The sequence below is a fragment of the Ceratina calcarata genome, unplaced genomic scaffold (genome assembly GCF_001652005.2).
Source record: "Ceratina calcarata isolate Rehan_Ccalc_2016 unplaced genomic scaffold, ASM165200v1 scaffold586.2, whole genome shotgun sequence".
NCBI lineage: Eukaryota > Metazoa > Arthropoda > Insecta > Hymenoptera > Apidae > Ceratina > Ceratina calcarata.
The window spans coordinates 41,900-51,916 of record NW_017177087.1 but is presented as its reverse complement, the minus strand read 5'-3'; the positions used below and the strand labels follow the sequence as shown (position 1 = coordinate 51,916).

At 42.2% G+C, this 10,017-nt stretch overlaps 1 protein-coding gene across 2 annotated transcripts; it reads left to right on the top strand.

The window, feature by feature from the left end:
• The first annotated feature begins 1,867 nt into the window (after window positions 1-1,867).
• On the top strand, window positions 1,868-9,808 carry LOC108629794 (uncharacterized). 2 transcript variants are annotated; one of them, XM_018032664.2, is made up of 13 exons: window positions 1,868-3,444; window positions 3,842-4,027; window positions 4,176-4,411; window positions 4,496-4,707; window positions 4,793-4,869; window positions 4,949-5,145; window positions 5,214-5,374; window positions 5,515-5,683; window positions 6,006-6,199; window positions 6,264-6,393; window positions 6,570-6,759; window positions 7,030-7,172; window positions 7,317-9,808. In XM_018032664.2, exons 1-13 carry the CDS (start codon window positions 2,217-2,219, stop codon window positions 9,339-9,341), a joined length of 5,148 nt encoding a protein of 1,715 aa, XP_017888153.1. In that variant the 5' UTR covers window positions 1,868-2,216; the 3' UTR covers window positions 9,342-9,808. The 2 variants fall into 2 exon arrangements, with proteins under 2 accessions (XP_017888153.1, XP_017888152.1); XM_018032663.2 differs by having other exon boundaries at window positions 3,839-4,027.
• The last annotated feature ends 209 nt before the right edge of the window (window positions 9,809-10,017 follow it).

Sequence of the window (10,017 nt, the reverse complement as noted above, 5' to 3'; positions counted from 1 at the left end):
CTTCTTTCCCAAGACGTGGCGTATATTCGAATATTCAAATTTGCAGGATTTTATTATTGGAAGATTCGCTTCAAATTTAGGTAATCAAGAAGTCTGCTTTTCGTCAGAAACATAACAATAATATATTTGTTTGAGATTCTTCGCACTTCATTCTGGCTTTTTTATTTACCAATCTTGTTACGAATCATTTACAATCATGGCCATATAATTTTATAGTAGTTGGCCATAAGAATTTTCTGTACTAGATACAACTTTCTTCCAACGATTTAATTTGCAAAATCGTGTGAATTCTGATATAATTTTATTTCCCTTATAATTCATTATTTTTATCTGTGACATTTTCTAATTTGGATGTAGAATCTTCTACGTTGGATTATCTTGCATTTGCAGCTTATATAATGTAATACGCAACAGTTGGCGAGAATTACGAGTTTGTTACGAAGACATTGTATACTAAATGCAAATTTGTCTAATCTACAAAAAAATTGTAGATTCTATTGATCATGCTCATGCTCTTTATACTTATTTTCAATACTATGACCAGCTTCATGGATTATTGATTACACGTGTATGAGATTGGAATTAAATTTAAAGAAATCATTTTATCATACATAATATACTGAAAATAGTATAACTAATAAATCATACTGTTAGAAAAACAGGTTAGTGTTATTCATAAGACGAATTAAAATGAACCAGAGGTTCGCAATAGATCTTTTGGTGAGCCTGAATAAACATTTGGCAATTTGAAGTATTTAGAATATTAGGAGATGCCACGAAGGATGAATCATGATCAGCATACGTATCTCTATACCAGATTTCATTTACTTATTCAATAGCAGCCTCGTCTACTTAAGAAACATCGTTCAGGATTTTTCTCTACGAACTTATATTCGAAAGATGAATTTGTCCATTTGTAATTATGTTTATAATTTTATCTCTCGAAGTTAAATTCCCAATAGTAATAAAATTCTATTACACCTATTATTATTGATTCTGAAACTTCAACTGGAGTTCACAAAATCTCAAATGATCTACAAATGGAGCTTCACGGTCGACAATTCCAATCGAACCATCAAATATCAGCACCCTGACATCAAACATCTTTCTAACATCTGGATGATTCCCAAAGGCTGCATACCAGACGGCGAAGCGTCGCGCTGGTTTAACGCGAATTCGGAGCCAGGCAACCTTCGCGTCGTGGGCGAGAAACGAACATTATTTTCGAGCTGTCCTATACGTAGAGGCTCTAGTCGTTAGAAGGAAGGAGAAGGTTTGTTTATTGTTAGACCAGCAGTTTTTACACTTGGGCGATCAGTCGTGTCAAACCGTGATGTACATTCTTAAGCACAATAAAATTTTTCTGGGAACATTTAAAATCTCTTTCATATTTAATGTGATTTTAAAATTTGACTAATTGTATAGAAATCAATGAAAATTGCCGGCTGCTAGAACAAATTATTTATTGAGTTCCTGTAAAGCAACGAACTTCCATTAACAATAAGTACAATGATTTTAGATAGTTTTTATTGACTCGAAATACAAGAATATAATAAGAGGATTATAGAAATCAAGTAGAGTTGGATTGATTCGTACAACGGACGTTGGTGATTAAAGAATGGGTAAAGAACAGACGAGGCAAAGGGTAAAGTACTATGATGGGAAGGAACTATTGTGCAATTAGGTGAACGAAAACGCGGGGTGTCGAACCGCGTGGCCCACGAGGGTATCGACGCGTGCGCGCGTTTATCCTCCTCGGCACGCACTCGCCGCGGCTCTGAAATGTTGATGCTAAATAAAACTTCTAGCTTGGTTGGAACGATGCCACGCGTTCTAATTTTCACGAAGCCACGGGCCGCTGCGCTGGCGGACGCGGGTAGCCCGGGACGTCTGCCGCGTCGTACGAGGAGGCGGATGAATTCGATAGTGTCTCACGGGGCTCTCATCCGGGTTACCTGTGCCTCCGAAGGGAGGGAAAGCCGGGGAAAAGCGTGTCGATCGCCGGGTGTCTATCTAATCAGATACGTGATTGATATCGTGCAGATTCGTTGTTCCATACGCTGGTACCGCGGCTAATCGTTGCGGCCAACTGGTGACCGGACCGCGAGAGGAACCGTAGCGAACCGAGCCGACCCGCTATTAAAAGATTCGGCCGGCCAACCAGCTCCGTACCCAGTGCTACGTCCGCGGTTCTTCCATGCGAACGCACCGGTGACATGGCTGCTGCCCTTCTGGGCAGATGCGTCGGTCTACTGGCGCTCGGGTTGCTACTATACAGCTGTTACTGTTGCTACGCGTTCCGCGTACGCGACCATCCGGCCTCGCCGGAACAACAGCAGCAACGGTCCTCTTCTTGTAGTCCCATCTTTGGCAGATGCCAGGAGAGGACCACGGCGGCCACGTCGACGGGACGAAAGTGGCACGACGCGACGCGGCTCGCTCGCAGACCACCCATCGTCGGGCTGACGTCGACCGACGAAGATGACGAACGAGGGACGCGCTCGAGGCTTGGACGTTCCGACGACGGGGTATCGGAGAGCGTCGAGATCGACGAGGATGATGAGGACGTCGTAGTTGAAGTGGAAGAGGAGACCGTTGAGGAGATCAGTGATGATCTGGAGGAGGAGGAGGAAGATGACGACGAAGAGGAAAGGCGGAAGGATTACAAAATCAGGAGGAAAAGTATTGAAGACGAGGACGATGATAAACTGAAGAAGAGGGGTTATAAGGTGAAGAGGAAGAGTATTGAAGATGAGAAAATAAGCAGAGTTAAGGATGCTAAGAAGATTATAAGTAAGGAAGATGATAAAAGTACTGATTTAAAGAAAAAAGTTCAACCTGTAAAGCAGAAAGTCAGTAAAGATAAGGATGATGAAGATAAAGATGATGAGGATGAGGACGAGGATGAAGATGAAGATGAAGATGAAGATGAAGATGAGGATGAGGATGAGGATGAGGATGAGGATGAGGATGAGGATGACGAGGATGAAGAGGAACCTACACCTCCTCCACGTAAACTAGAGAAAGTCAGACACGCTGACAAGGACAAAGTCAGATCGACAGAAATTGTTATGGAGAAGCCAAAAGCGAAAGAACCAACAAAAGAAGAACCGAAACCTGAAAAGAAACCGGTAGAAGCTGTGAAGAGAGTCGAACCGGTGAAAAAGATCGAGGCGAAGAAAGTCGAAACTGTGAAGAAACCAGAGGACGGAAAGTCGTCGGTCGCAGCGAAGCCGGTCGAACCCGCGAAGAGGGTGGAACCCGGTAAGGCAACGAAATCTGAATCCGAATCGCCTAAACCTAGGACAACCGCGAAGCCGGAGGAGAGGACGAAAGTTCCCGTGAAACCGGAACCTGCGAGGAAGCAACCAGAAACGAAGAAAGTCGAAACAACGAGTGCTAAACCGGCCCCGGCGAAAGTTGTGCAAGTTAAACGATCCGATAGTGAGTATTGTGAAGTTTAAGATTGATCGTGATTAAGCATTCGCGTGTCTGTATACATTAGCCAATTGGAATTTATAATTGTATTAAATAGATTGGCGTATATGAAACATCGTCCTCATTTCAATGATTGAGTTTTCTGCTCAAGAGTCACGTATTATATTTTATCTAATCATTCACTTTTATGAATCAACATGAAGATAAAATAATTTGTTGCACGTGAACAAGATTTATACTAACGATACAATTTTATATAATATGTACAGTGCTTGAGAAATTATTTACAATATATGATATTCCATTCAAGAATTACATCGGTTTGGAAGAAAACGGTTCATATATTTTGATGTAATATTTATTTTTCTAATACTCTATCGGAATACAATATTGTTTATAGAAGATGAGTCGAAAGTGAAAACGAAAACGCACGTGGAAGCTTCTCTAACGTTGACTCAACTGAACGATGCGATACTACGCGTGCCGACGTTCGTGCCAAATTTCACGGCCGTTCAGGATTTTGAGTGTCAGCAACACGGGAAGATTTTTTTACGCCAATTGAGAGGCTACAAGCTATGGGCCTTGCAAAGTGAGCCAAACTCTTTTAACAAGTAAAAACACAGTTCATAAGAAATATTTACATAATTAATAAACTGATCATTATTATAAATGTACAAATTATTAAATTTTCCATGATAATAATAAATGTCAATTGATTATTAATATGTTCCACGCAGTGTTAGATTCGAGCGCGAAAATTCCGTCGGGTTTGTTGCGAGGCAACGTGAACCAGCTTGGTGACTTTGACGAGTGTCTAGGCGTGTTGGCTCACGTGAAATTGAACGAGAAGACGATCAAAGTGCAGGGCAAGTACTGTTTGGCCAGTATAGATCTGTACCCGTCAAATCCGAGCACGAAGCATCTGGTGAACATGATGCAGGCGCGCGCTTTTACAAGAGGAAGCATGCACGACGTGAGTGAACTCTCTATCTCATCCTTAAATAATTTCTAAGCGATTGCACTTCCAATTGAAAAGTATTGAAATCTCTTTTTTCAGCCAGGTCATTTTATTCCAAAATTCACCACAGTGAATTGGGCGTTGTGCCTTCCAGCGGTTTGTTCCGCCGAAGACGCGCAGAACGTCCTCGAGTACGCGTTGAGGGACTATAATTCCACGTTGGGCATCAAATTTCTGGTGGACGTCGATCCCAACATGTGCTACGTGCAACAGAAATCGCGAACCTATTCGAAAGAGACGATAGGCGTTTTGTACGTATAATAATTTCTCAGTATTTTCAAATTAACAATATATTGTTCTTAATATCATTACTTTATATTATCCAATTTTTCGCAGATATTTCTATGCAATATTTATCTGTCTTGTCGTCGTAGCCACTGTGAGGGATTATTTAGTTGTGTCAGAAAGGAAAGGTGAATTAACAGACATTTAATAAGTCAGAAAAAGTAATCATTAATTTTATGGAAATGATAAATATAAAATTTGTTATAGGGAACTATTCGGAGAGGATAATAATGTCCTTTTCCTTACGGCGGACCGTGAAGTTGTTATTGAAGAAGGGATCCAGCGATTTCGACATCACGTGCATCCATGGTATAAGGACGCTAATGACGATCACTTTATACGTCGCTCACCAAGTTATAGTGATTTCCAGATTACCGTTCTCCAATCGCATCGATCTGACGGAGGTAAGTAATACGAATCCCTTGAATATTTCCTTTTTTCTGTACGCTGGGGTTTAATGGTGTTGAGACAGGTGGCGAACAGTCCCATCAGCTCCGTTTTAAGGGTGTCGTACGTTTATACGGACGCGTTTCTGTTGTTCAGCGGCGTCCTCACTGCTTACAACATGGCCAACGAGTTTCTAAACAGAGGCGAGATTCGCTGGTTCTGCCGTTTTATAGCCAGATACATCAGGCAGGTTTTACTTTTCATAAACAGATTTCAAATTTATTTTCCCTGTTTTAACTAATTACAAAATTACAGTGTCTTTGTTAAATAAAATGTAGAATATTTTTATGTTAGAATTGTTCTATTTTCTTTTCCTTTTTTTACAGACTCACACCGCCGCTACTTGCAGTGGTGTTTTGGTACGCGTTCGTAATGGAGCACACAGGCTCGGGACCACAGTGGAATAGTTTAATAATACCGAATGCGGAGCTCTGTAAAAGCAACGCGTGGACCAACTTGTTGTACATACAAAACTTTTTTCCGTTTGAAGAAATGGTAATTGTTCTATCCTTAAACAAAAATTGCTTTCAACTTTTTTAACAACGCTCGCAATATTCTTATAGACGAGTTTTATGCAATCGCAAGCATTTCTTAGAATTTTTTGTTCCTTAAATGAAACTTTTCAATTCGATATTCAGTTTCATAAATTGCATGCATCAAACGATGGTACCAACACTTCTTTTTCATTTGAATCATAAATGCATACAAACCATTTATTAAACGTAATTATTATATATTATTCATATTTTATTAATTCAATGGTTAAGCGTTTTTAATATCTGTATTGTAAATCAAGTATATTTAATTGCTTGTTTAGTGCGCCACTCACACGCACCAATTAGCGCTGGACATGCAACTGTCGCTGTTAGCTCCGATGTTGGTCTTCTTCTTGGAGTGCAGACCCATCATAGGAACCCTCGTGATATGCTTCTTCCTTTTACTGTCAGCGACGTTCCGTTACATAGCGACGATGAACAATTATCTCTCACTCGTTGTATTCCATGGAATGTCGTAAGTGCAGTCGACACAATTCAATAATAATTTAATAATCATTTTCTGCATTCTTCCATTTCAGATTGAAGCATCTATATAGGACTGCCAATTTAATTTATACATTGCCTGTGCACAGAGCCACGCCATACGTTTTTGGCGTTGCACTTGGAGTGTTGTTACGTTACACAGGGAAAGACGTCAGGATTCACAAGGTATTTCAATTTCATTGCAGTTATTAGTAGAATTTTGAAACATTGTAATAAATTAATGTTTTATTAATACAATTATAATTAACTGATGTTCATTTTATATGAATTGTTACGTTCATGCTTCTTCATCAATGAAGAACCTTGACCCATCATGAGTAAGCCTGATGCACTTATTTCAGGTGTTCGTGATCTTGGGATGGTTGATCGCGATGGCCTTGGGATCGTGGACGTTATTTTCACCCTGGCACTTGGCCAGGAGGGACTACGTGTACGACGCCGAGGAGGCGACGAATTACGCCGTGATCAGTCCAGTCCTCTGGGCCCTGGCTTTATGTTGGTCAATATTCGCCTGCCACACCAATCACGGTGGTCCGTTCCTCCGTGAACAAATATCTACTTATAAAATATATTCATTATTGCGTAGACTTTATCCAGTCTGCGAATTCCGTGCACTTAAAGTAGATTAAAAATGTATTATAAGTATGAAACAAATTTTATTCTGAATTTCATATTTTAAATTGATATAAAATTTTTATCTTGCATAAAAATTCGTAGTGACTTTATAAAGATTACTAATATGATAAGAAGTTGAGATCACAATTATTAAAATTGTTCATTGTTCTACTTTTTATTTCAAAGGTATAATAAATAGGTTCCTTTGTAACTACTGGCTAGTGGTCTTCAGCAGAGTATCGTACGCGGTATACTTGACGCAATTCCCAGTATTTTTCTACAACGTTGGGACCACCAGATACTCTAGCGAATTCCAAATTCACAGAGCCGTATGTATAATTCATGCATAGTATTATTTATAACACTCATCTATAAAATATCATTTTATATTGAGTGCATTTATTCAATTGATGTATTAAATATCAATAAGTATCACTTTTTATTGAAATTACGATAACTGAAATTAATTTCAGATTGATCCATTGGAAGCATTAACAGTCGTAACCATATCAATCATTCTCACTCTGTTCTTCGACCTGCCCATGCACGAGATCAAGAACGTTATAATGGAGAGCACAGACATGCTGACGGTAGAAGTTCCCAGTGAAGAGAAGGTAGCCGCTGCCGCGGAACCAGCAGTCGAAGCGTCAGCACAGAAATTACCGGAAGAGGAAAAGAAGAAAGTCTTAGAAGAGGATGAGGTGACGCTGACCGGTTGGGACTGGCAGCGAGATATAGTCGACGGTGGGACGGGATTCGGGAACGAGGGCGTGGACGACGAGGAACAAGTTCATGTACCGATACTGAGGAAAGCTGACGTTCGTCGGAGATCGTTCATCGGTCGCGAGATATCCGAGTGGGACCAGATTAGACAGACTGGGAGATTCTCGAGAGACGACGAGGAGTACAGAGATCCAGTGAAGCGGATGAGGAGCAGAAGCAAGCAGAGGGATTATCAAGAATCAGAGGGTGATCCCAGGATGCAACAGGAGGAAGTTAAACGAGCTAGACGATCGCTCTCCAGGAGTCGCGAAGTTAAAAGATCCAGGGACAGCGACAACGAGGAAGAGTATACTGGAAGAAGAAAGCAAACCGAGAGAGAAGAGGAGGAGGAGGAGGAGGTAGATCCTAGATACAGGCGATCCAAAGGGAGATCGGGGAACGATCATCGTTCTCGGGAGCTAGTCGGCAGGGAACGCTCGTCTTCCAGAGGTCCCGAGCCTAAAAGGCTCTTGAGCAGATCGGAGGAGCGCGAGCAGAGGCAGTCGAGACCGCCGCTGTCGAGGTCTGGCGACTCGAAGCGGATCTTCTCCTCGGAGAGCGAGGACGATTCCCTGCAGCAGAAGCGGAGAATCGAAAAAAGACAGCCATCCGTGGAGCCGAGGATAAGCGACGAGGAGGAATGGGAGAACGAGCTAAGGATACGCAGGAAACAATTTATGGAGAAGCTGAACACCCAGCACCAGCAGGAAGAGGAGGAGGATTTTAGTTCCTTGAGAAGGAGATCCTCGGCGGAGGGTAAGATGGCTCTCCTGAAGGATCCCTCCGCGGACGATAACATGGACTCGTGGACGGTGAGCGTGGGCTCGCGGGTCGCCCACCTCGGATCCTCTCAGGAGCGGAGCGAGCCTGAGGAGGATCTAGCGTTCACGCAAAGAAGGGAATACCGGGAGCAAGCGCCGCCGTTTAGGGAGGAAACTCAGAGCGAGGAGGAGGTGATCTGGGACGCGTCGAGAAGGAGATCGTACACGAGTAGTCAAGTGACTTCCGGCGAGGAGGACGAAGACGTAACCAGTTTTAATTTCGTTTTGACGAGAGATAGCAAAAGGACGTCGCTTCAGGACCTCTCGAGATTGTCCCAGGACGATTCCGATTTAACCGATTCCGGGTGGAACATAGTAAAAAGTGGCGAGAGCGTGCCCAGATCGTCTTCAGCTGGTCTATATAAACGGGAGTCCATTATAAAGAGCCAAGCTAGCGAGGAAGACCCTGAATACTTGTTGCCCGAGAGGCCTAAGCTCGTTCAACAAGAACGGGAGCATCCTTTTAAGAAAGCTTGGCAGATGCAGAAATCTCGCTCCGAGGAAGACGCGTACGCGATGAAAGAACAGAAGGAATCGAAAGCCGAGTCGAAACCGAAAGATCGTGACGATTCTTCGATGCCTGACAAGGTCAAGAGGGAGTCCAGTGGGGAACAGTACGAGGACACAGGCGCGTTTGCCGACGACGAGTCTGAATCGATCACGCTGGCACGTAGTAGGAGCACCGACACCGAGGAGAATACCAGAACTAGTTCAAAGTCCGAGGAAACGGAATCCGCGTCGATGGAGAGGAGCGAGGCCTCGGAAACTAACAAAGCTAGTAGTCTGAAATCGTCGGACGTTGAAGAGGACTCATCGAGGTCTAGTTGGCCATCTGAAGATGAACAGTTTCACAGATCGGGCCCGAGGAGTAAATCTGAGGAGGCCGAATGGACCTGGGAACGAGAGGAGACTTGAAGGAGCTGAGAGAAAACGATTATAAATGCAAAAGTATAATGAGATAAATTATTGAGGGAGCGTGGCTATGGACTTGACGAATGGCAAAGTAAAAATGACAAATACGGCTGGTTCCTCGGGGGTGATATTATTATAGAAATCTGAGAAGAGCGCCGGTTCTGGACTGAGTTCGCAGAGTATTGGTACAGAACGTATTTTTACAATTGTATCGACTAAAGCAGAAATATTTATCTGTATTTAATTGTACCAATTTCAAATGATACCCTGTACACATGGAATATGGATACGTAATTGTGGATAGCAGTGATAAATCGTGTTTGGTTAATGAAATGAAACAGCGACTGGACAATCGGATTCTTGTTCGTTTTCAGCGTTCCTTTTATCAGCGTTGCATATAATTTGTGATGAATGTTGCTTGTTACGTGAAGACTACTGGCAATAAAATATCAAGACTTTATGTCATTTAATGGAGTTTCATTTAATTCTTGGTTTATTTAAGCGCTGCGATATAACGGAACAGATTTTTATTTTTAGTTCCCGACTCGGTATTATCTGTTTAGACGTGTCAAATTTATAAAACGTAAAGACGCGAGCTTGACAAATCTAACAATGAATATGGAAACTCAAACGATTTACCAGTATTTGGAACCAACTGTCCTTCAATTACCTCGACAGA

Excerpts from the sequence above, each read along its gene's own strand:
- LOC108629794 (XM_018032663.2), top strand. The coding sequence starts at position 2,217 with ATGGCTGCTGCCCTTCTGGGCAGATGCGTCGGTCTACTGGCGCTCGGG. Across the intron at positions 4,708-4,792 it reads AAAGAGACGATAGGCGTTTT|ATATTTCTATGCAATATTTA; the intron begins GTACGTATAATA and ends AATTTTTCGCAG. Across the intron at positions 4,870-4,948 it reads AGTTGTGTCAGAAAGGAAAG|GGAACTATTCGGAGAGGATA; the intron begins GTGAATTAACAG and ends AATTTGTTATAG.